Raw genomic sequence first — 26,077 nt, 5'->3', positions numbered from 1 at the left:
TCTGATAAAGCAGCAAGTGGTTTGGAAATGGATTCACCTCTCTCCTTGTTTGCAAACCACTCAAAAATGATGATGTGCTATAAAGACTTTTCCTGATTCTCATGGAATTATCCAAGTTAATTTCTTTAAGGATAGCCCCTGCTTTCATGAACTTAGTTTCTGGGTTTGGAACTGGCAAAGGGAGAGGAAAAGGTGTGGTATATTCTGTTCTAAACAGGGATAGCTGGTATGCAAATTGATGAGTAAATTTCCAGAGGATACATATAAAAAGCATATTACAGGTGTAGGGCCTGCTCTCAAATTCCTAACTGGGGCCATAATTTTGTGTTGCTTCTAGGGCTGCATAGCCTATGCACCTCAGCTTTTCTCAAGAGACTGATGCTGGAAAGTGGAAAGTGATTCAGGGGAAAGGCTTCATTTTCTAAACCACAAATGAAAATAGGGCTAAAGTTATGCTGTACTATATGCAGGGACTAGTCTTGCTCTTCCCACTGCTGATGGTCTTGATCGCATCAGTCATATGTTAGTAGCACTCATCCTTTAAATTACAAAGATAATATCAGGAATCCCTGTAGTTAAAGATATCTTAAAATTTCCTCTGTCTCAGACCCAATATAAATAAAGAAGGTGCTTGTAGTTAATTTGGAAAAGGATAAAAGTTTCTAGGACAGTACTTTTAAAGTCATACTCTCTGAAATTTTATTCCGTGACTTTATGAATGCTCTTAACATTCATACTCCAAGTAGTTCCATTCCAATAGGAAAGAAGATTCTGCCAGTCAGATTTGTAAGTGATGGTGATTTATTGTGTTAGGTGTGTTAGCTACACCATTGGGAAGTTCAAGGGTAAAATATTAATTTAATTTGGCAATGCCTTGAATTGTAGCAAATTCAGAGGAAGTTTTAACGATATGTACAGACATTATGTATTTGCTAAGAAGCTTACTATTTCCTGTTTGTAGTAAATTTCAACTGTATTACTAAGTGCAGCACTATTGAGTTTTGTATGGAATTCTGCAAGCTTGACCACAGGCTCTTGCTCAAGATGAAGACTTTTTCTCTTTTTTTCTTTTGGTAAATCACGGTGTCGTGACATGCTCAGAATTTGTGAGTGAGGTCTTGTGTTCTCTTACAGGCTTTTCTCAAGGCCACAGTTAGAGGCTTTGAGGGTGTCTCAGAAGCACCAAAGGCCATAAAGTTATCTTGTAGCTTTGTTGGAAAGCACTTGGCAAATTCTAGTGTGGTAGAGAGCCAATGTGATGTTAATAAGGCCTTGCTTCTTGGCACTACTAACTCCAGAAATTTTAGAAGCAGATGCTTCAAAAATAGGCTGGGGGCCTTCCATGGGACGTCAAAGTTTAAGTGGCTGTTAGAAGCTGTCAAATCTCTTTAAGCATAAACAAGCTGGAGTTCCTATCAATCTGGAGAGCACTCAAGAAACTTCATGCTGAAGAGGCTTGCTGCACGCAGGAATTGATAGACAACACGGTAGCGTTCTGGCTTGCAAAGCTGGGGTTTTTCATTAGGAAGGGAGGTAGAATTAGCTGTAAATATTTGACAGCAATTGGGAAATGTAGGAAAGGTGATATGGTTTTTGTCAAGTGACTTTTTCAGGAGGTTGCTTTGAAATAATAGCTTTTGCTCAAAGCCCATCGGGAAGTGGGAGCTTTGCCTAAACCAGCAAACTTTGTAGCGGAGATTCACCAGCAGCAATGGCAGCAGCCGTAGGTACTAGACTCTGGTGTTTGTAACTACTGTCGTGTTAGAGATTAGGTTGGAGATCGGCTTCCAATTCGTGTGTGTGCTGCAGCCCCACTGTGGCTGCCACTGGGATGCTGTGAAACATTATTATTGTGTTATCATGGTAGTGCCGATGTGTCTGGTTTCCTTTTGACTTAGAAACTCCTCAAGCATAATTTTATGTAGTCATTGTATGTTAACATAACTAAGTTTACTAGTAGCCATGTCTTTATTGAAAAGGGGGACAGTGATTCCAATGAAATCATAAGGTTGTTCTTTTTCCAGTAAGGAAGAATATTAATTCACATGAGGTGTGTGACTTAAAATTGGTACTTCTGGCCATAATAAATGCTTATGCAGTGATGTAGAGAGCTGGGCCAGGTTTTGGGTAATAGTTCAAGCAGATGTCTTTCAGTACTGTTTTTTCTTCCCTGTCCTATCACAATTATTTGGAAGCCCTAATTGTTCAGTTTGACTTTGTTTGGGCTTTCCTAAAAACAGCGATTACCGCATTCTTAGCTGCATTCCAGTTCTGCAGGAGTTGGCTTATATCATCCTGTAGAGTAAACTCATGGGCCAAGCTAGCAAAAGCCATGGATTTATTTTGGAATATGTCCCCTTAGTCAGCCAGTCTTGCAGGATGTGAAGCTGAAATGGTAAGTGTCTGTAAACTGGGTTAGGAAAAATCCAACAGGTCATGAATTTTTCTTGTCAGTTAGAACAAAAACATGGTTAGAAGACTAAATTTGCTGACCTGTTAGGTTTTCTTTTGTCCTATGATATGTGCTGTGTAGCCTCTACATCTTGTTCTCTTTAATGTTCCTGCATCAAGTGCTGTTAATAACAAAAACTGCAGAAACGTTTGAAAGAATATAAAAAATTTATGGACCTAACAAGATTCCTGGCCAGCTTCATCACTTGGCCACTTTATGCTGAGATTTCCTGTTGATTGTTTTGGACACTAACTTTTTAGATTCTGCACCTGAAGCAGAGGTATAATCTCTAGAGTGCTGGAAATGTGGTTAAGTAAGGCGCATCTAATAAGTAATTTTACATTGAATACCTGCAGAGAATGTAGAGCTTGGTGACATTCATGGGCTAATAAAACCAGAAAGAGTGAGCTAGACTGGTTGTAGAGTCAATTCATGGTAGAAGGGAGCAATCTTAATAATTAGTTATGTTAATATCGTACTTCTGAAATTGTATTAAACACTAATAAACTTTAGCTTAAAATGGGAGCTTTTATAGTTATTTAGTATGTTAGACTATGTGACAATGATTGAAGCATACTTGTTTGGATTGATTTCTGTAATTTTAGTTTTTATAGATTCCTGATAGTATATTAGTATGGCTTGCTAATGGGTTTTCTTGATCTTACACAACACATGGGGAAAAGGGGAAAGATTATTAGTATGTCATTCATAAAGGCATAATTATATACCCAGATACAAATATCACTCTTGTTTGACCCTAGATTGGACGTTTTCAGGAAGGAACAAAATTGTTGTTTTTCACTATAGAACACAATTATTGAATAGCATTTATTTACGTATTTCCACTTGACCAGGAGGCCAGTTTTGAAATATTTTTGTGTAATCATATTTGGACACAATAAAAATATTTTTTTTTGGTATTTACTTGCATTTAACTCTACATTGGAGTTGCAGTAAGTTGTAATTTCTACTGTGATTTCCAAGCCCAAGTAATTATTAATGAGCAACCTATTTCATAAAAAGTACTGAGGTGATAAATACTAGTAATATGAAGATGGAAATATTTAACACTTGCTTGTACTAATTAATCTAATGCAGGTAGGGTGGGGAGACTTTGTACCTTTTATTAAATGCAATAGTGTCATGGTTGTCAAAGAAGATTTTATTCATTTTGAAATGACCCTGAGTAATTCCATGCCTAGTTAATAAACTCAGCAAAGTTATTTTGCAAGCACTGTGCTTAAAATAATTTAATTGAAATTTCTAATAAAATTAATTGTTCCATTGGGATCTTGAGGTAAAATTTAGCTTTTGTGTTCCATCTTTTGTCATGGATGATAGCGTGAGAAAGAGAAGGAAGTCACACATATGCAAAAATATGTATGTTCTCTCATTCTGTTTTCTGCTATTTTCCTTTTCCAGCCATTCCATATCAAAAGCATGGCTAAATGTAAAAGCGTAAAATTAGAACAACAACAACAACAAAAAAGGTGATTATGGCATCAGCAACTTTTATTTTTACCGAATCAGTTTAAAACCAGTAGTTCTGAATTCCTGTTCGAGCTGCAGGGTTCAGAAGCCGTGGGGGTGCTCTGGCTCTGCCCTTGCCCTGCTGAGCAGATGTATAGCTCATATTTAAGGCAAGTGGCTTAATTGTAAAGAGCCTGTATGGACCCAGTGCCTGTCCTGGAGACAGGAGTCCTCCTTTTTGGGCGCTTCCAGCAGGACCAGGGCCCTTGGTCACACTGGCATGGGGTGACTGGTTGCACTGGTCCAGGCAGGCTCAGACTAGGTTCCTAGGCCGAGGCCTGCTGCTCTGCCGGCAGTGACGGTGGCTTGCCACTGTGTGTAGGTGTTCTGAATGCATCTTTGGGCAAGTATGTGAAGTGCTTATGCAATACAGAGGTCAGTATAGAAGTTCCTGTTCCCTTCTCTATGAGTGTTCTTTTCATTTACTCGGCATCCTTCCTCATCATCTTCTAGAAGGTGGTGAGGGTCACTCTGACCTACTTAAGTCTGTTCGTAGCTTATGGCAGAAAGCATGTGGATTAAAGGATCTAAATTGTCATTTTTACCATTGGGCTCAAGCTGTTAGAATTCCCTCTGAATATTTTTAATATACTTAGTTTCACCACAACCAGTGAGATTTTTTTTTTCCCCTTCAAAAATAAGTCTTGTCTTAGCCAGGAGGATGGAGGGCAAGAAAACTCAACATTATATTATTCAAATTCATTTTAAAAGTATGAAGGTTTTTCTGCCTTTGATAAGTTATTTTTGAAATACCTGAGAATATATAAAACCTGTTCCTAGGTAATGAAAAAATACTTCCTTCTTTTGTTGTACTTTTTAAGGGAGTTTTACCTGATCTGGAAAGTATTTAAAAATAACTATTAAAGACTGTATTTGGAAAAATAGAAAAGTCTGTTTTACCCAAGTAAGTAAAAAAAAGAGAACAAAAGTCAAAACTTGCAGATGCCCAGTGGGCTGGATACTTTTTTTTTTTTTTATACAAAGATTTTGTTAGAACTCCTGCATTTTCCAGAATTTCTGTACAGCCTTTTAAGTTGAAAGGTCTTGACTTTGCATTTTTCCATAAGTTATCAAAGTTGGCTTTCTAGCTTTCAGCCAAATTCTTTGGCACATGCAAGAGATGCAGTAGCTTCTTGATCTTCTGCAAATCATCTTTTGTTATCCTTAAACTTCTTTATATGCGCAGCATTTGGAAACACAGGGTCCTGTCTTGTATTTCTTAATTTTAACTATTACTTTTGGAGATGTAACTTGTTTAGAGTCTTTGATGTGAAGGAACTGGTTTGCCAACTAACTTAGAGTATTGATAAATCTTTGTGTACTGCAGCAAGGCATAAGAAACTTTGAGTTCCAAAGTCAGAGAAATACATCCATATCTAACAAAAAAAATCCATTCTTTTCGAAGAGAGAAACAAATCTTAAAACATCCTGCTAATATGAGGTAATTCCCTTCCCCTTACCGAAGTTGGTAATTAGTTTTAAGTCTGTGTCCCCTAATGTTGCTTGTGAACTTGGAGCTGTGATACAGAAGTATTCGTACAGGCAGAACTAGTGATGGGCACTAAACCATTTGATCTTCCTGGGTTTTTGCTTTCTTTTGAGACAGCAGATGGAGAGTAGTCACCACCATGCAACTTGAGACAGACTCTGAAATGAGACTTTACTGAAGTTTTTTTTTTTTTTTAAGGCTTAATCTCAGATGTGACTCTTTAAATATTTATGTATTAATATAAATCTGCTTGAAAAGGAAGTTGTGATCCCCGTAATTATTTCCTCCTGAGGCAGTGGATCCAATTTGCTCTGTGGACACAAGGAGGTGGTGTATTGTGACAAAGAGGGTATTTTCCTGTTTAATAATGAAACCAATTCTGTTTTGTGTGAAATTGAGAGATTTATTTATTTTTTTCCTCTCTCTTTTCTTGCAGGAGGAAAACTCTGGTCTTATGTCAGTAAGTTCTTAAACAGAAGTCCTGAAGAGAGCTTTGAAACTCCTGAACGGAGAACGTCCAGTTCAACTAAAATTTACCTGGAGCAGCCGACACCTAGTCCTAAAGAAATGGGCAGCAGCGCTGATTCCCAAGACAGCTATGGGGAAAGCATGCTGAAGGTGGTCCCACTGAAGAGCAGCCTCACGCCCAGCTCTCAGGATGACAGCAGCAACCAGGAAGATGGCCAAGAGAGTTCAAAGTGGCTGGACTCAGGATCCAGCTCTGAAGAAGAGTGCACTACTAGTTATTTAACATTATGCAATGAATATGGGCAAGAAAAAATTGATTCTGGGTCTCTAAATGAGGAACCGGTGGTTAAACTGGAGAGTGAAGGTTTAAATACCAAAGAGAGAAGTTGCTTACAGAAGTGCAGCGTTGTTGGCAGTGACAGCTTCACCTCTCAGGTGGCATCTCAGGAACGAAAACTTTTCATTGATGACACAGAGTCGGAAATAGCTAGTCCTACTAGGATATTGGACTCATTAACTAAATCCAAGAACAGCCCCATGGAACTCTTCAGGATAGACAGCAAAGATAGCACTAGTGAGCTCCTGGGGCTTGATTTTGGAGAAAAATTGTATAACCTGAAGTCAGAACCTTTGAAGCCGTTATTTTCTGTCCCAGATCATGACAGAAGCTTGGATGCCCTGGAGACCAAAATGGGTGTGAGAGCTCATGACACTGTAAGCAGGGGTTCAAATGACTCCGTGCCAGTTATCTCCTTTAAGGATGCTGCTTTGGATGATGTAAATAGTGTTGATGAAGGAAGGCCTGATCTCCTAATAAACTTACCTGGTATGTCTGATGAAACAGAAGAGGCAGCAATGTCAAGGCCAACAAAGTTTACAAAAACTGATAGAGACATGTTGGAAGTAAAGTTATTAGAAAAGCCTGATGTCTTACAATTAAATAATTCTGCAGAACCATGCAAAGCATTTGATCAAGAGCCAGATCATGTGGCACCGGAAGTGGGAGATTCTTCTCACGTGGCAGCACATGGACAGAGCGGTGTCCCTCAGGGAGCTCTTGGCACCCTCTTTACCTCTGAGCAAGAGGTAGGCAGTTCAGAGGATGGCGCCCTGTTTCAAGGGCTTGGAGACTGCTCCTTAAATGTGACCAGCAAAGAAGAAAGTTTGCTTGTTTCAAGCAATCTTTCAGGTGCTCAAGATGTTTGCTTGGATGGAGACGTGTTAAGAAACGAAGCAGTCTTGCTATTTTCCGATCAAACGGAAGACTTTGGGAAAGAGGGAACAGACCCATCTTTGTTATCAGCAGCTGAAAGTAAAAAGACAGCACCAAAGAGGGAAGACAAAATAGCAGTAGCAGGGGAGAAGGAAATACATCAAATTTTTCAGGACCTCGACGAAAGATCAGCGATAACCTCCAGGTTTTATATCCCAGAGGATTGCATTCAAAGATGGGCAGCTGAAATGGTTGTAGCCCTTGATGCTTTACATAGAGAAGGAATTGTGTGCCGCGATTTGAACCCAAACAACATCTTATTGAATGATAGAGGTCAGGAACTTTTGCAAATGCATTTCTTTTTATTCGCTGTTGCTTCCAATTAACTGAGTAGGCGTTTTATCTTGTAATTAGTATCTTCATTTCCTGTCTAGAGCTTCATTATCAGTGCAGCAAATTCACCCCCAGTAATAGCTTCTAGTACTTAATGATGCCATTATTCTTAATGATACTGTTTTTAGCTACAAAAGGAGTAATTACAGTTCACTTCTGCAGAAAATGGAAGGGAAAAATGTTTTGATTTCTCCTGTCGTTTTGTTTTTAGGACACATTCAGCTAACGTATTTTAGCAGGTGGAGGGAGGTTGAAGATTCCTGTGACAACGATGCCATAGAGAGGATGTACTGTGCCCCAGGTTAGAGCAATCACCTACAATGTTTCACTTGGAAAGTAGATGAGCAGCTTTCGCTTTCTCACGGAGCCTCTATAGCATAGAGCTCGAGATCATGCAATGTGTGAATTTTCTTTCTTGAATGTCTTAAAAAGCTAGAGGGTTCATAACTGCTTTATTGCTGAGCTGTGGTGGTGGTTGTTAGATCGTTTTCATAAAGCGTAATTTTATTGAATGTCTTGTTTAAGCAAATTTAAGGAATGTTTTGTTTTCTTGCAGTTATTTGCTATGTGTGAATACATTCTGATAAGTGAAGAGAGCAAATAAGGGAAAGCGCAGGCTGAAAAGATGACACTAAGAGTCTTAAAAATACAAAAAGATGCAAAGAACATGGGGAAAAAAACCAACATAGCAGTTTGAAAAATACAACCCTAAATAGGCTCAGAGGTGCCTCTGACATTTTTGATGAGCTACAGTGGGCTTTGAAATAGTTTAGAGAGCTCTTTTCTTAGAACTGCTTTCATCAATCATGAGGGTGATAAAATCAATATCTCTTGGGTTTTTATAGCAAGGATGGCACTTGAAACTGAGCCCTCCCTCTTTTCCTTTTTCCAATTTATTTTCTGCTAATATAGTGGTCAAATGGTAGTGACAGCCAAAAGTCAGGTGTCTTATTACTTCATGTTTTAAAAATGTCATAGCTAGCTTAAGAAGACTAGTTTTAGAGTTGAATGAGTACTGGGAGGCTGTTCAGATTATCAGTTTTTCTTTTTTTTATTCTGAATTTGAAATGCCAACATATTCTCTCTGCTGAGCGCGTGGTCTGGCTAGGCATTGCAGCCTGGCGTGCAGGTAACCCTCAGTCTTGAGTCTGCAAATATGCTCGAAAATGCAACTAAAGAGCAATGGAAGACAGAAATTCTGAACTTAGAATGAACACCTGATGCCAAAGTATGCCTTAGTCACCTGACTGAAATAAAGTAAGGAACTGATCTCTGTGAAAAAAAGGTGATAGAATCTCAATGAAAATTTGAATGTCAGCATCTTGAGATTAATAGTAACTAAAAATCTTTGCTGTCCAGGTGCAAGTCAAAGGGGAAATGGCAGATATAACAGAGAAACAGGAAAGAATTTTTTTTTTCTCTGTCAAAGCAAACTCGACACCTTCATTCTACCCTCGCCCCACTTTAATGGAACAAGAAAATCGGGGCATCCCTGCGTTTGAGAATCCCAGCAATTCTTGTGGTTGTGAAATTAGAACTGTGTCCTGGTTGCCAACCCGCTGTGTTAGAAAGCGGCATTCTCCTGCCTCCCTCACCCGGCCTCGCACAAAGCTCTCCCAGCCGGGCAGCAGCAAAGATGGAAGCGCAGCCTTTTCCCACCCTGTCACCATTAATGAGCTGTGAAAGTCAAAGCTTAATTTTTCCATATTTTAATGAGGATCCAAAGAGAGGCTTTTTTTGCCCCCTAAGCCCCAACCAGCCAACTCCTGCAGTAATTAAGTGTTTAGGGAGTGGTTTAAATAATATTTAAAAGTCCCCAAATGCAAGAATAAAGTTTTCCGTGCCATCATTATTTCCACCTCGCAGCACAGGTACGGTGTCCACCTGGGCTTTCCTTGGTTAAGTTGCTCTCGCCTCTCCGCCCTCTCTGCCCTACCCTGAGCTGCCGTTTGCTTTCTGTGTCTGTGACTGGTGAGCTACAAGATGAACATATGCAAATGCAGGTATTAGATATATGTGAGATGGCTGAATTGATGCTGCTCTGTGATTCCTACCTTTCATGTTTCATGATCTTAATGTTATCTGTGCAAAGTCTACTCTTACTGTAGCTATTTCATGCTAATTTTTGCATAGGAGAGTAACACTTGGTATAAGTTAGCAGTACAAAATATATTTTGGAGCTAAGTGCCATGCTATTCTGAGCAATGATTTAAAACCTGTACCTTCAGTAACAGTGTATAGCTGAGTCCAAAGCAGCTCTCTTAGGGCTACTGCTGCTGGTAAACCTTGCTCTAGAACTTCTGATCAGTGTTTAAAAAAATAGTAATGTTAATGGGCTTTCTTTAGGCTCTGATGTTAGGGGGAAAACAAACAAACAAAAAACCCAAACCAAAACAAATCCAACAACAACAAAAAGTAAAACCAAACCAAAACAACAAAAAACCCCAAAACTTATTTGGGTGGTCATTTTTCATTGTAAGGAGTTTACCGTGTCCCTGGAACACATCTCCCCTTTAGCATGATAGCATTGCTCGACAAGCTGCTTCCTGGAATAAGGATTTTGAAATTATAGTAGTGCTTCAGTACACTAAGAGAAATTGGCAAGTTCGTGGTTTTTAAAAATTATTATTTAAAAAAAAAAAAGTTATTTTTCAAAACTGATTGTAACTGTTCTTCACAGCTTGCTTTTTTCCTGCTGAAAGAAGGACTACAGTTTTGTAGAGATGAACAAGTGATCTCTCCAAAATTTAATCAGGTCTTTTGATTTCTTATGCTACGATTCAGTGACTGAATAAAGTGACTCAAAGCGAGTCTTTATCTTGTTCTGAATTTTCCTGGTGTTGCCAGTACTGTGTGCTGTTGCCTTCCCCTGGGTACTCAGCCTTCCCTCTCCTTTTCTCTCCTGATTGAAAGGTGCAGTAAACTTGTCTGGTACAATTTTGTTTCCATGTGTTTAGCTTGGTGTGTGTTTTCATCGGAATTCAGGATAGAAGAGGATTTGGATACAATAACTTCCATGTTATGTGATTTCAGTGTTTTGTTATTAGAAGTGTTCAGTGTTTTGTTATTTGCACTCAAAATTATCCAAGAAAGGGAAGGTATCTTTATCAAAGCGTTGCCTTTTAGGCTTTGATGTTGGAGATTGAGAAGAGGTGAGGAGTCCTGGGATGCAGTTCTGTTTCTGCACTGGTTTTTGAGGAGCAAATTTTGTAGGCAGAAAAAGAAGGTGAATGTGCAAGTTAAACAGATTGCAGGATATCTTCAATTTAAAATAGTGGGAAATCATATTGCAGAGTTATGTGAAAGACATAAAAATGTATTTGAAATTATTTTATCTTTTTAATCAACCAAATTTCAGGTGTTACTGTTTTACAGCACAAGTTATAAAGTGCTTAGAAGTGAAGTGCCTAATGACATTTAAATTTTAAGGTGCTTTACTGGTTCAAGGAAAATATGGAATCTAAATTTCACAATTTATATATCAGAATCTAATTCCTAGAGGGGCGAGGTATAATAATGCATTAACGTTGGAGCTTTTCAGACCCATGGGAGAGCAGAGATCCAACTATGTGGAGCTTGCTTTCAGGATCTAGGATTTTATGTTTGGGGCTTTCAGTGCCCCGGATTATGACCTTGTATGAAAGCAAAACAAGGGTAGTTTTGGTACAGAGACAGTGATCAGACCCTTGCTGTGGTGAACAGCAAGGACTCGCCCCACTCTTGTTATCCTACAAAAAGCAGAGAGGCAATGTGGCTGCAAATGTAGAATGCAATGTATGTATAAAAGAACAGAACAAATATAAACATTATAAGTGAAGAAGTGTCAAAAAGATGAGGGAAGAGAGGGCTTAAAAAGCTGCATAATATTCCGTGCTAGCAATCTAATTAATTTTGCGTGGAATAGCAATCGTGACTTTATATCGTGCATAAATTAAAAGCAGGGCTGGATCTGTTGCGGGAAGTGGAACTTCTGCGCTTTCGACGGCAGGTGGCATTGTACCATTAATGGATTTTGCTGCTGCACTTGCTGCCTCTCGTTCGCCTGGCTTCACAGAAGAGCTGGAGACGGAAGATGTGGTTTATTAGTAACGATTTACGTATCGAGAATTGTGCTCTCAAGCTCGGAGTCGTGGTGCGTTGTAGTGCTGTTGAATCTGTTGGTAAAGCTGGGTAACTCTCTTTACTCCTGCATAGTTCTACTCTTTTTTCTTTTTTTTTTTTTTTTTTTTTTTTAAAGTTCACTCTGAACCAACTACAGCAACAACAAAGCTATCTGCAGATGCTTAAAAGTAGCACCCGTGCTATGCTTTGATTAATGGCCAAACTAAATCTTTGCTGTTCACCTATGATAAGTCAAATATTGTTTCTCTAACCCACAAGGGAAATGATGGTTTATAAATCATCCCCTATAAACTCAACACCACTTCAAGTAAAACTGTGAGGCTTTTGGCCAAGAATAACCTATTCGCTTTTAAAGAAGAAATTATGCGCTTTAACTGAAAATTTTTGCTGCATTAATACGGTTAAGGTGACTAACATGAGATTTATGTGTTTGCGTTTTTTTTTCTTTAACTTTCCTCCTCTTTCTAGTAATTTTGTTTTCTGAATGTTTTAAAGTGTAAGCAGCTGATGTCTGAATATAAAGTTAATAGTGGATCAGATGAGAATGATTCACTTCTGTTTAAACAGCCCTTTGCTCTCCGTGCCCCCTGAGAACTCTTATCACATATTTGTCCAAAAAAACCCACAAAAACTAACAGAAAACCCCTCGCATTATCCACCTGCCTGGTGGCTGATGGTATCAGCAATGTATCTCTTTATCTCTTGGTTAATGTGCCTTGGTATTCTGAAGGGGGGAAAATTCCAGTAACAGATTCAATTTACATGGACAGAAACTTGAGCAAATGCCAGCCTAGCAGGGGGGCCATTATTCTGCTCTATAAATAAGTTTAAAAAAGAAACAAACACACACACAAACCTGTGAATCAACATGTTTTGGTCTAATTGAGGGAAAAGCAAGATAGATGAATTTTGAAATGCAAATGATCACCTTCTGTTATTTAAGTATCGGTTTTGCCAACTTTGTGATCTTAAATATAAAGAGTTGTTACCTTTTAAATGGAGTAATAATTATGTTCCATTCTAGATAGTCATGATTTTTAAAACCAAATGAGTAACTTTTCAAAAAGGTGCTGTCATTGTATGTTTAATACCTGTGAGAGAAACAAAATTGTCTACAGCCACTGCCTAGTCAAGACGATTTTCAACTAAAACAGATTAAATTGAAGATTTACTCATAAGGAGAAATCTTTTAGGTACTTTTTCGATCTAACCTGTGAAGTAGAAGCGGCTTGCTGGTCTAACACCTTGTGTAAATACAATGTGTGAATGAAATGCTTTATTTACACTCTCCGAGTTCTCGTTCCAGCAGCGGGGATGTGTTCTGTCACATCCCTGTAGTGTTTTTGGAGGACGAGATTTCACAGTGGGGCTGCCTTTGGAACCTTTTTTCTTTCTTGTCCGAACAACTGTATTTACTAAAAACTGGTGATTTTCATGTTGAGATCATAAAGCCAAAGGGAGCTTAGCTTCGTAGAAAATTTAAGTAGAAAACTGGCCATCAGTAATTCATCATATTATTCTTACTGCTTTCATAACCAGTGTGCTATAATGAAACCTTATTTACAAAAACTAGCCTTCACAGAAACCTGCACAGAAATATATTATATATTTAGTTTTGACTAACCTGCTACTAATTGTACACAATGCAAAACCTAAGCAAAAAAAAAAGGTTTTGTGGGTAAATAATTTTGTCCTGCAAAAGACCAAAATGTTTCAGTGTGCAGCCTGATTTTCGTACTTGCAAATGAAGATGTCATTCCTGGTCTTAGACAATTGAAAATACAGATGTGAAGTGCAGCTGATAACCTAAAGCATATGGCATGAAAATAAAAATTGCGAGGTTGCTATTATTAGCTTGTATACTGTAATTTTTATTTACTGAATAAGGAAAAAATGCTCTCCCTCTGTTTACCAAATAGATATTTGATGCTGGAAAACTTGCATGTTATTTGTGCATGTGTTTTTCAGTAAGAATTTGCAGGCACTCATTAAATCTGCTGTTCTGTATTATAGTAATTTAATTTGAGTAGGTTGTTTAAGAAGCAAAAATAACTGTGGTGGATTAAAGTACCATTGACCCTGAGAGGTGTCGAGGGGTGGGATGGTCTCCTGGTTATAGTGTAATACTGGGCTTCCTAGATTTTACCTCTGACTCTGTCCTGGCTTTTTGTGTGACAGTAATGTCTTGGGATAATCCTGAAAAGGAAAGGAGAAAACAGGACAGGTGAATGAGCTTTGAGCAGCAATGACAGAAGGACGAGCTGGAGTGATTTGGAAAGCCCTGGCAATACGAAACAGAGCTAAACATTAACAAGAAAAAAAAATGTAGCTTTTGTGAATAACACTGCAGGAAAAAAGTACTGATTATTGGGAAGCTGGGAGTAACAACTGTACAGCAACAGTAGAGCTTTCCAAAGGCACCTGAGTGCCCCACAGAAAACAGTGACAACTGACTGCTCCCAGAATAGCAAGATGTCATGAACCTGGAGTAGGTAATTGAACACAGAGGTTTGGGGAGGGGATCAGCTATTTTCTGAAAAGAATCTGATGTGGTTTGGCACTTGGGCTTGTTGTAAGAACACTCCATGTAACAGGTGAAGTACATGTTCTTGTGGTTTTTCATAGACCTTTTAGTAGAATAAGCAGTAAGATGTACTGAAGCTGTCGATTTGTAAAAATCTGGTGTTTTAATCTGGCTGGCATAAAAGCCATTTAATAACTATGGAAGAAACTGTAATTTACCTGTGTGGTGTGATTTGTTTTGGTTTTTATTTATTTTCTTTTAAATTTTTTAAATTATTATTATTACAGATGGGACTAAAACTTGAAGATAGTATAGAAGGTTCCTGTTGAAAATAAATGGAGCTGGCTGAAGGGTTAATTAGTGTTTGCTTTGTTTTGATGACAGAGCAGTAAAAAGTTTCTTTGTCTCCTTTGGCACCTGATCATTTTAGAGGAAGTTTTAATTCCATTTTGGGCTCCTAAAGGGAAGAAAGAACACAGTTCCCTCTATTAATTCTTTTTCTTTTAGTGACATAAGGAAATTTCTTCCAAAGAGGAACATAGATGCTCATATGTTTTTAATAACTTTAAGATGAAACTTCCTATTTTCGTACTCCATTTGATCTTAGCAGAGGTTCATTGGACTTGCTTCACTACTTTATTGTTTAAAGACCATGATAAACTTTTTATACTTAACCATACATGGTTCAATACTGTGTTTTATAAATTGCTAAAGCCTTTTAGGCAAAGCATTATGGCCAGATTGCTTGTGTGATCTGTTATTTAGTGACTGTATCTTATGATATCATGGTTGACTGAGTCTGCCTAGAGTAAATTAACTTGGACTCATTTTACTTGGTTCTCTGCAAATGCTTCTTTACATATATAGATATTAAAATATGATAAAATAGTAAGCCTTTAAAATTAAATGAGTGTAAGGTAAATAGAATTTCTGAAGCAGCTCTAATGTGGTGTGGTGTGGGTTTTTTTTGTGGTTTGGTTTTGTTTGTTTGTTTGGTTTTGGTGCTATACTGTTTATGTTAATGGCCACAGAAGAAAAAAACATTGTGTCTGGTGTTTTCAGGATGTTGGACAAGTCCATTTCCTCCTGAATGGTTCCAGACACCTGATGGTGGTTCAGATGGGTCTCCTTATTTTCTTACCAATGCAGAAATTATAATGGAAGGTTTGCTGTTTCTGCTTGAAACACGGGGTAAGGGAAGGGGACGATTCAGCTTTTGAAATTTTTGTCAATCCACCAAGAGTCAAGTAATTCCCTTCTTAAGTCTGCGAAAACCACCTCAATGCAAAGCCTTTCCTGACGCTTAGGTGTTTACATAAGCAGTACTTTCACCTACAGCCTATTTTCTTGTGAGCTAAATCGGGTCTGATTCCAAATTCAGATGCATGGGGTTTGTTTCAGTGTTACAGTTTATGCTACAAGGTTTTGGGTGGGTTTTTGTTCTGATGATTCACAAGCCGTCTGACCTCATCATATGAAGGACACTGAGGTAGTAGAGAGAGTTCAGAGGAGGGTGATGAAGCTGGTGAGGGGTCTGTAGCACAGGTCTGATGAGGAGCGGCTGGGGGAGCTGGGGCTGTTCAGCCTGGAGAAAAGGAGGCTGAGGGGAGACCTTATCGCTGTCTGCAACTGCCTGAAAGGAGGTTGTAGCATGGAGGGGGTTGGTCACTTCTCCCAAGTAGCAAGTGATAGGACAAGAGGAAATGGCCTCAAGTTGTGCCAGGGAAGATTTAGATTGGATGTTAGGAAAAAACTATTCACAGAAAGGGTTACCAGGCATTGAAACAGGCTGCCCAGGGAAGTGGTGGAGTTGCCATCCCTGGAGGGGTTTAAAAGGTGTTTAGATGAGGTTCTTAGGGACATGGTTTAGTGCTAGAGTTAGGTTATGGCTGGACTTGATGATCCTGGGGGTCTCTTCCAACTGAAATGATTCTATGATTCCAAGTTGCACAGTGAACGCCCAAGTCTGCCTTTAAGCTTGGCTTCTATTACGTATTTCTGTGTGGGGGTTGGGAAGTCTTATTGTCAGCCCTGGAGCAAACTGTATTTGGGAGAAAATGTTGAGTAAAAGCCTTTGAAATCCTTCAGTGTGAAGGGTATGTCTTAAGGTTCTGTAGAAAGAATGGGAAAATCAGCCTCAGTTAATAACTTTATCGAGGATGTGTGTTCAAAAGAGGTAAAGTCCTGCTTTTCTGCTTTAGAACTGGTGCTTCTGCTCAAAAATACAGAGTGTTGTCAGCTACGTATCCCTTCTGAGGACGTAAGGTGTTACTGTGTGTAATGCAAATATTGAGATAATTATGGAAACCAGAAAGAAATGGCCTTTCAGTTTAGCCAGGTGCTCTGGGAAGCCAGTGCTGGGTAGCGAAGTCGTTTACCTGGACCATCAGTCTTGGTCTGGACCTGACAGCATTTTGCAAATCTCCTTCCCTTCATTTACGTGAGTGGATGCTGCTGGCATGTCCTACCTGGTGCTATGTGATGTATGAGTGTGAATCAGGAAGGGAGAAGGAAGTGAAAGCTCCCCCTTTGAATGAAGTTGCAGTAAAGTTGGAAGAGCTGGCAATATTTTTTTTCACCCCACTTTTTAAATTTATCCTATTTAAAAGGGTTTTGTATTTGAAAATGCTATTATTTTTTTTTTCTGCCAGTTTTGTACTGCTAGCCCTAGAAACACCAACACTGTGCACGTGGGTGCGTGCGTTTCTGTTTGTACAAATGTGGATAAGGTCCTTGATTTCAAGGTTCATGAAGTAAAAGAATTGGCACAAATATCCCCATGTTATTCACTTAAGCTTATGGGTCGCTACCATTTATTGTCTAAATTACTTTGCTGATGGATTGAGATGAAAATGTTTTCTTAGTGCAGGCAGATATTGTAGTTCAGATTTATTGCAATATTAGAGCTTTAAAAAAACCCATATGCCTTATGTGGTATATTACATTAGCTGGCTACTCTGTATCACTTGAAAGCACTTCATATTCTATAGTTTCTAAATTTTCCTATGATGTGTAGTCAAGATAAAATGCAGTAATATTGATGTGATATCCTGAACTTATTATGATCAGCGAATTGCATCAGAAGTAATGTGACCTGTTCAAAGTAAGGGAATGTAAACAACACATGTTTATTTGTAGTGCTGAAGATATGGTGGGCTTTGTTGTTGTTGTTGTTGTTTGTTTGGGGGTTTTTAGGTAAACATTTATTTTAATCTAAAGTAAAGAAACTTTGGGACCTAGGGAAAACAGCAGGAAAGCAGACATTACAGAACAGCAGAAAATTTGAGCTAAAATTTAGTTTTTGAAAAAAAGGATACTCGGATTTTCCCCTCAGCTGAGTTTTCCATTTTCAGTTCTGTGTTGGTTCAGATGACTTGTCCCACAGTTTCTGCCTTGTGCCTGAGAACCCGGCCAGGGCACTTCAGCCCAGGTCAAAACCTGTGTTGACTGTTCTCATTTTATCCCACTTGTGTCCTTTTGGTCATGGTCAAAAGTGGATAGAAGAGTTTAGAGCTGCTCTTGCAAGAGATCTGCAATGACCTTTGTTTTGACTTGGCATATATTGAAAGTGTTGGTTTTTGGAGAAGTGGACTCTAGTTTACTTTTTGGCTCTTTCGGCTCTGTGTCCATATTCTTCATCAATGAAGTAAGATTACATCGGCTTCCCATCATGAACAGTGTGTGATGCTGTGAAAGTCTGAAACTTCAAAGAACTGGATCAGCATCTGTGATTGCCAAAATAAAAGCAAATGATACCAAAACTCGGAATTGAATTTTTGTAATATTTATTTTCCCTGTGCTCAGAATGATGGGTGTTTTTTTTCACCTTTAGAATATTTTTTTTTCTATTGGGCTGTAACTCAACAGGCTCATCCCGACTGAATGTCTTTGTGGAAGGGTGGATTATCTCCTTTTGTGGCATTATTCTAAAATTTAAGATGTGTCAATACAGAGAAATTAATGGTAGTGTAGGAACTGAGAATGTAGTAGTCAATCCTAATCAACTCTTGGCTTTATTGTCCTTTTTCTGGAATAACTGTGGAATTTAAAAATAAAAATCTTCACTTGTTTGGAAGAAAGCTCTCTTAGTCTACAATATCCACAGGATTAAAGCCATGTGGGAAAGAAAACTCTGCTCTAAAGAAGCCTAAAGTATTTGATTTTAGATTTTACTTTCTATTCATATTCTGTGGTTATTGAATGTACATAATTGGAACATACAGCGCTAAGAAATCACAGTCAGACTGCAAAGGCATTTCCATTCAGTATGTTTCACTGAAAGATGCTATGAAAACCTTTCGCCAACTGATTCATGTGGAAGGGCCCGAGGTTTGTTTTGTTTTGTTTTTCTGTTTTAAAGGGCAGTTACCCTTCCTTTCTGAAGGGACATAAAATTAAGTTGCAAGAATGGATTTTGATTTTTACACAAATTCTCTGAGTTTACTTTAATTTCACCTTCCTCTGGATGCTTGCCTGGGATCTTAAAACATTTGAAAAATACATGTAAATATGCTGATGCGGTTCCTCATGTGGCTGCCATTATATCTTTGTAAAAAGTTTCCCCATACTGGTAGAAGTATTAATCTGTAAGGAATGGAATAAATTCTAATGTGTGTCACCCTTATAGTAATATATTGGACGTTCAAACGCCATTAACTCTAACAAACTTTTCAATGTGAAGGATGTCTTACCTCAAGATACAACATCTGACCCATCTTTCCTTGTTGCTCTTGCAGCAGCACCCTTGGCCTGGTCCTATGAGGTGCCCCCTGCTCAGCATCTCAGTGCATCTCTGCATCTGGGGGGGCCTGGGCTTGCCACCTTCCTTCCCTTGACCCTGCAGTGTCACTCATCTCTACTTCTCCTTGGCCACACTCATGCTCAGCTCCACAAAGTGATGAGCAAGATTTTTCAGGCATGCCACAACGTTTTTCACAGCCACGGCTATGTGACTGTATGCTAATTGTTGTTCTCTGCTGGGAAGCTGGTGTGGCTTTTGCCACCAAAGCTATTTTAGTGCAGCTTCTGCATTTTTTGACAGTCAAAATGAAGATTTCATCTTCACCGCAATCCATTTTTCTACCTGTTTTAGAGCAGACAGCGTGGTGTGTTTGTATTTAAGAATTTTTGTAGTTTAAAGCCTGAGTCAGGGAAGGCCAAGTTTTCTGCATGCATCATGCTATTGCATATGTGAATATGCATTACCAGGGACTCTGTACCTCCCACCTCGCCTCTCCACTGTCTCTTGTGCATGGACAGGAATAAGAGAGTGTTGGGTGCCGGCTGGGTGCCTTGGGAAACAACTTTCTATACCTCGGTGCAGTTTGGGCCGAGCTGTAGCGATACGCCGTTGCTGGCTGCAGTTAGGCGATGTGAAGCAGGTTCAGCACCCATGTCTGGTTCCCAACAGATGAGAGAGACTGTTGTGGAAAGCCCCCCACATGGTGATCCCAGTGAAGGGTGTGGATTAGCCACGAGGCTAATCCTGCCCTCTAAGACAGAGTTCAGGGATGCAGTAGACTTTTAGAACCTCCCTTGTGCTGCTTTTATGGATGCATCGGGCCACTCTGGTCAGTCCAGCTCTTCTGACCAGGGGAAATTCTTTAAGTATGTTTTGGTTTACTGTGTATCACCGTCCAGTTTTAGTCCAGTATAGAAGAATCCTAACTGTAATGCCTACAAGCCTTGAAAATGCCTATGTATGCACAGAAAAGGCAAATTATGCATGAAATGTATAGTGTTGCTGTGTTTGAACAATGCAATCTGTAGGTGGCTAAAGGGCTAACTAAATTGCAGGCATAATGAAAGCTCTGTGGTATTTAGTATATGTTCTGTCAGCATTTAACAGTCACCTTGTAAATATATGTTAATTTTGAAGGTGTAACTGACCTTTTTAATATTAATTGAAATGTCTTGTCTTCAGAGGTTGGCGCTATCCTAGAAGAGACAGAAGCCTGTGACTGGTGGAGCCTGGGTGCGATTCTTTTTGAACTTCTCACCGGGAAGGTAGGGCTGGGGGGCAAGTTTCTTGATAAAACTGGCATCTTGACCACTAGTTTCTCACAAGTGGTGTGCCCAGTTGCAATTTGCTTGCTTGTCTTTGTCAGATGTACTTTGCCGAGCTGAGTACCCTCAATTGGCCTGGTCTGTATGGGACCAGAGAAACCAAACATGCTCAAGCTTCAGCAGAGCAACTTGATAAAGCCATATCAAACTCAGGAGTGAAAAAAACCCTCAAACCATGCTGCTCTCTTAACCACAGGGAAATCAGAGTTCTCTGACATTCCTTCTGTACATTTACAAAATATTTGTCCTAATGGTTTCAGTATTATTTCCTGGTACAGTGTAGAAGCCGTATCTTGCTGTTACACATAAATTCAGTATTTTGAGACAAAGAGTGCTCAGCCAAATCAAGCCGGTGATTAGTTGACAGTTCTGCATGAAGAAAAGCAAAGTTTAGCAAACTCCCAGACCATTCAAATTTGAGCAATACAGCACAAGCACTAACATGTCAGTGTTCTAAAACTGTGTCCCCCGGGGATGTCAGTGCCTGTAGACATTCCTCCCCAAATCAGTACTTCATATAAGGAAGCACTGAAATTTTAGCTGTGTGTGTTATTTTGAATGTAAACTAGGAGATAATCCAACAGTACAATTTTTAAATTAATAAATGTATCTGCCTCCTTTTATTATTTTTTTTTTTCTCCAGCCTCTGGTTGAGTGCCATCCATCAGGAATAAACACTCACACTTCTTTGAGTATACCAGACCATGTATCAAAGGAGGCCAGATCACTTATTCAGCAGGTAATTGAGGGGAAAATTTGTTTTCTATAGGTATGTGTGTAGGTTGGACAAATACTTCTCTACTTAAGTTGTTCTGGTGAAGTAAATGTAAAAACACGAAACTGCTGGTGGGAACGTGAATTGGTCTTTTGTCAGTGCTGGTGATTTTTGCCCAGGTGTCTTGTTGTATCTGGAAACTTTAACTTCTGCTGCCAGGTGTCTATAGAAAACCAGAGAGCTTTGCCATTTCTTCGAAGAAAAAGTTTGGTCAATGCTCAGTGCTTTGGAAACACCTGCTGTTTTAGGAGTTTTAGGAGTTTTTCCCTAAATGTTCATGAAAACATCTGTTATGGGTTGAATTAAACTCAAAAATATTGATACCTATTTGGCAAGATAGCTCTAAGTATTACGAAACCTGTAACACACTGATGAGAAGTTTTGGCCTTGTTGTCCTTGAAAATCCGTAGCTGTCCTCCAGGAAACCTTCTGGATGCCATTTGTTAAGAAAAGTACTTTAAACTGTGAATACAATGACACTTATAATAAGAAGATAACTGGTATGTTGAACAAAAGACAGAGTGGGAAACCTTAAAATATAGACAACCTTCCAGACTGATACACAGTTTTCAAACTAATGGAAATAGCACTGACTACGGGTTTTAGTTCACGCTTAGCTTTAGGTAGTCATGATTGAGACAATAAACTTGTAGTACAGGGTCTAGAATTTCAGGTAATGGTATCTTCCTCCTTCTAGTTAGTTTTGACCTAACTGAGGAAGTGGAGCCTGAATCTGGCCTGTTCCACTTGAGTAGAATAAGTGATATATGTGAACAGTGTTGTTTGGCTTTGAAGAGTATCTTGCTAGTGGGTGCATAAATAATGGCATCACTTAGATGTAGATTTCAACAGAACAGAGTGGAAAATATAGTTCTTGAAGAAAACGAAAGAAAGAGATTTTGAAAATTCAGTGAGTCAGTACACCCAGTGACAAATTGATTTAGTTGCCGTTACTGTGAAGTGATTAATGGAAATGGAACTGGACATTTGGGCCTCTTATTTTGACTCAGTGACATGAATTCACTGAAGGTGAAAGCATGTGTCTTTGTGTTTCTGACAAAGGTAGAAAGGGAAGGAAGAAAAGGAAAATCTCATTTTTGTATAATCTGCATTTATGTTGTTAAGATGGTAGCATATTGTTACCCTCACCCACAGGTGCTGTGGGAGTCAAAAGACTAAGGGAAAGCAAAACCACACTTGACGAAGGGAATTCCTCCCATTAAAAACAGAACTGAAGACAAATGAAGTCATCCAGTCCACTTCTCTCTGCCTGTGTAGGATAGTTCTTCGCTGCAGACTAATGTGTTGCTTATTCCAATGCGCTAAAGAGTGGCTCTTTTGCCACTTGTGGTTTAAGTGGCAAATATGTCTCTGCCACTTGCAGGTACATTACAAGGCCGTAACTGTTCAGAGAACAGTCACCCCAGTGCCTGTTAGGTTAAACCTTCTAGTGTCAGGTGGTGACTTATCTGGTGGAGGTTCAGTTATATGAGCTAGTAAATCACGTTTTTGTTGTGTGACTATCCAAGGAAGCTGCCATTCATTGTTGAGGAAACCTTGTCAGGAAAAGGAAGAAAGCTCTCTTGGCATGGATAGCAATTTGTCATTGTGACTTTCCTTCCCCCTACTGCCAAGGGTAAGCAGGTCAAAGCACCACAGAATAACTTTCCAGGATCAATGTCTGGCTATACAGAAAACTGTGTCGGATGTTGTCTCCTGCTGTGGCTTCCAGTGCAGGTGACTTCATTGTAAACACCTTCATTTAGACAGCTTCCAAGAAAACAGAGGTCTGTTTATTTCTGTTGAAAGATGAAGCTGTTATTTTTATGTTGGTTTGCTATTTTGTGCCCGGTATTTTTTTTCAGGCACCTCCATGCTTTACTACCAGCAGAATATGAAATGTGACTTTTCAGTAGGTAGCTGTTGCAGTTTGTGTTGCATCTGCTTTCTAAGATGAAATTTATTCTGGAAGGGCAAACTCCAGAAAACAAGTGTCCATGCCCACTTTCCCCCAGCTGGTGCTGGTTGTATTTCAGCAGAAGGCAGAGAAGCCCTGGCTGCATCCGTTTCTGCTGCCTGGTGGAAGATACTGGAGCAGCACTATTCACTGTCACCAAGCTACCTTTGCTATGTGACATTATGACTGCAAATAGCAGAGCCATCTTAAAATGTGTAAATTCCTATGTTTATGGATGTAGACTCACTTAGATGTTGAATGCATTAGGATACGAATACACATTGTTCCAAGTGACAACTGGGAGAAGTCATCCTATTAGGTGTTGCAGAAAAATCAAGCAAGAAATCATGCCTTTGTACTGGCTGTAATTGCATAGAGTATAAACAGTTCTCTAAAACTGCAAAATATTTTTGTGTGTCTTTATTAGTCTCTTTGGAGTGTTACCTTTGCATTCCGTTTTATATGGATTGGTATCTTTAAACAGATGTAAATATTGTGATTTCCTTTTCACATGAATTCAGCATGTGATGTACAACTAAAAAGCAAATGAGGTGTGGAATTTTAGAAAATTTCCATGAAGCCGTTACACTGTTTTGTTTCTTTCATTTGAGTTATGATTTTTCAGTTTTAGTCCATTTGTAGGACTCTTTAAAACTTTTTTTTAAAGAAATAGAGAACTGTCTGTACTATCATAGTATTTTAGAACCAACTCAAAACTGATGAGACAGAAAGTTAAGGACCACTGTAGCCGTAACACAGTGGTGTGAGCAAAGGTTCACATGAAGCAAATGCGGTGTCCAGACTTCTACCAACACAGGCTCTGGCTGCTGCTCTCTTTTTTTAAAAATGAGGTTACGCTTAAAATGAAGTCCCAATGTGCAGTGCTTCAGGGAATTGCCTGCTGTGATCAGTAGTCTCTGAAGACTGTAACACTGAGACTCAAGGAAAGGAGAGTATTCTTCCATTTACTGGATTTTAGGAATTTCAAGTATGCTTTTGCACTCTTGAAAGTAATTCATAGAGCAGGAAAACAGTAGGATGTCCCTTACCTTAGACCTTTCTGGAACTTTTAAGCAGTTGTTTTTGTTCTTACTCACTGAATCATCTGTATTTTTCTTTTTATATCAAGCTTTTGCAGTTTAATCCTGCGGAGCGTCTTGGTGCTGGCGTTGCTGGTGTTGAAGACATCAAATCTCATCCCTTTTTTGCCCTTATAGAATGGGCAGATCTGCTGAGATGAGAGGTGTGTGCCCTCTCAACAAACTCAGGTCAAGTGGACAAGTTTCCCTGGCACAGAAGCACCCTGACTGGCTTCCTTTGGATGTCCCAAACCATTTGGACGTGATGACTAAAGGACGTTGGAGCAATCAGGCCAAAAGTGAACATTTTTAACAGGAATCACTGTTTGTACAGGGTGCTAACTCATTTTTACAACAACTGGTTGCTGCGTGTGTGTAAGTCTTTCCACCAGAGGGTGGTTTGGGATGGAACTCCTGAGCGGCGTGTTTAGCGCTGCCAGCGTGTCCACTACGTATGACCAGGAGTGCGCTTCTGGTGCTTTGTCTGATGATGGAAGCGTCTATAGACTGTGCCAGTTGAAAGTATCTTTTATAGTGTCAGTAGAGCATTTCCCTATGCTAAGTGTAGCTGGGGGAGACCAGGGGAGGAAGGAACAAATAATTTATTAATGGTATATACTGAATAAAATACTAAAATGCTTTATGTGAAAGTTGACACGTTAAAAATAATATATCCATTAAAAATGAAGAAAGCTGTTGCATAATACTGTGGAATGTGTCTCGAAAATGGCATACTGTTTCCAACCATGTAAAGAGCATATCAAAGGCAAATAATGCTGTCAAATGTTGTACTTTGTTGGCTGGCAATGTCTGTTTAAAACTCTTAACTCCGTTGTGTTTGATGAGCTACATGTTAAAGTCACTACAGAAAGGGAAATCTTCTTTTCCTCAGCCGGATAAACACAGCTTTAGCACTCTAATAAGGAGCAAGAAAACATAATGCTAAATAAATGTATAGATTAAAAAAGGAAAAAACTCCTCTCTCATCACTGCAGCCACCACTTTATCACTTAATGAACTTTACTTCCTCTAAGTGTCCTATTTTTAGCTGCCACTTCAGGAAAAAACCTTTCTGCTCGTGCTCTTCTGCTTGAGAAAGCTTCTGAACTCTCCTGTTTGTTTGTTAATAGTCTTAATAAATCAAAGCAAGCCTTCGCCCACTCTGCTGCTCGAACAGGAAGAAGCCTGGGATGTGCTCATGCCAAATGACTAAGTGACATCTCTGAGCAAACCCTAGTGGGTAAGACTTGGGCCTACGCCAATTAGCTGACCTGGTTGTTTGTTAGAAAGGTCTGGAGAATGGGAGTAGAATATAAGAAATGCAGAATATTTTGCTGTGTGCTGCCGTTGCTGCTAGGCAGCCCTGCTTGTATGGGTTCCTGACGTACAAACGCTGTATGCTGCAATGCTTGTCCAGATTATGGGTTTGTGGTTTTTTCCCTATACGTCCCCTTCGCTCTCACTGTTTTCTTTTTCTTTTTCTTCTTTTCTCCAGCTTTATCCGGAGAACAAAGGGCAAATTCCCTTGGGAAAGTGAGGTGACAGCAATGGTTATTGAATTTACAACTCCAGAAAAAAAAAAGTATCCCTCCATTTGTATTTTAGCCATGTATTTTATGGGCACTCCCAAAAGTGCATCTGCACAGTCTCCATCTGTTAGACACCAGGTCGGTGTATTCAAATAAAGTGGAAAAGGAAAATGCTTCACTCAAACAAAGGAAATCTGGAAACATTTTTTTCTTTCCTTTTGAAATTATTCCACTCCCCTCTTTTTTTTTCTTTCTTCCCTTTCTTGTGATGGCCAGGCCAGCAGAGGGGCTGTCACAACACCACAGGTTGTAAGCAGGTCACTGGTACCGCTGCCGACGGAGCGCTGCCCAAGATGACATCACCCTCGGAGACTGCGCCTCAACCTACCACCCTCTGGCTTCATAACAGGAACTCCCTCAGGTGAGCCACAGGAACGACTTCCTGCGCTGAGCGGGTCGGAAATCTCTAATGCGGAGACT

The 26,077-nt window shown here is 39.4% G+C and overlaps 1 protein-coding gene across 4 annotated transcripts in view; it reads left to right on the top strand.

Moving 5' to 3' along the window:
* Window positions 1-25,043, top strand: part of RPS6KC1 (ribosomal protein S6 kinase C1) — an 88,538-nt gene extending 63,495 nt beyond the window's left edge. For all 4 annotated transcript variants that reach the window (XM_065834567.2, XM_065834566.2, XM_065834568.2 and 1 more), the window contains 5 exons: window positions 5,908-7,485; window positions 7,757-7,846; window positions 20,115-20,197; window positions 20,901-20,996; window positions 24,119-25,043. In XM_065834567.2, the coding sequence (XP_065690639.1) occupies window positions 5,908-7,485; window positions 7,757-7,846; window positions 20,115-20,197; window positions 20,901-20,996; window positions 24,119-24,229 (1,958 nt within the window). In that variant the 3' untranslated portion in view covers window positions 24,230-25,043. The remainder of the gene's footprint in view (window positions 1-5,907; window positions 7,486-7,756; window positions 7,847-20,114; window positions 20,198-20,900; window positions 20,997-24,118) is intronic.
* Window positions 25,044-26,077: the final 1,034 nt, after the last annotated feature.

This window comes from Patagioenas fasciata, chromosome 3, assembly GCF_037038585.1.
Source record: "Patagioenas fasciata isolate bPatFas1 chromosome 3, bPatFas1.hap1, whole genome shotgun sequence".
In the NCBI taxonomy this organism is placed as follows: Eukaryota; Metazoa; Chordata; class Aves; order Columbiformes; family Columbidae; genus Patagioenas; species Patagioenas fasciata.
Note: the sequence above shows the minus strand (reverse complement) of the source record. Positions and strands in the feature narration are given on the sequence as shown.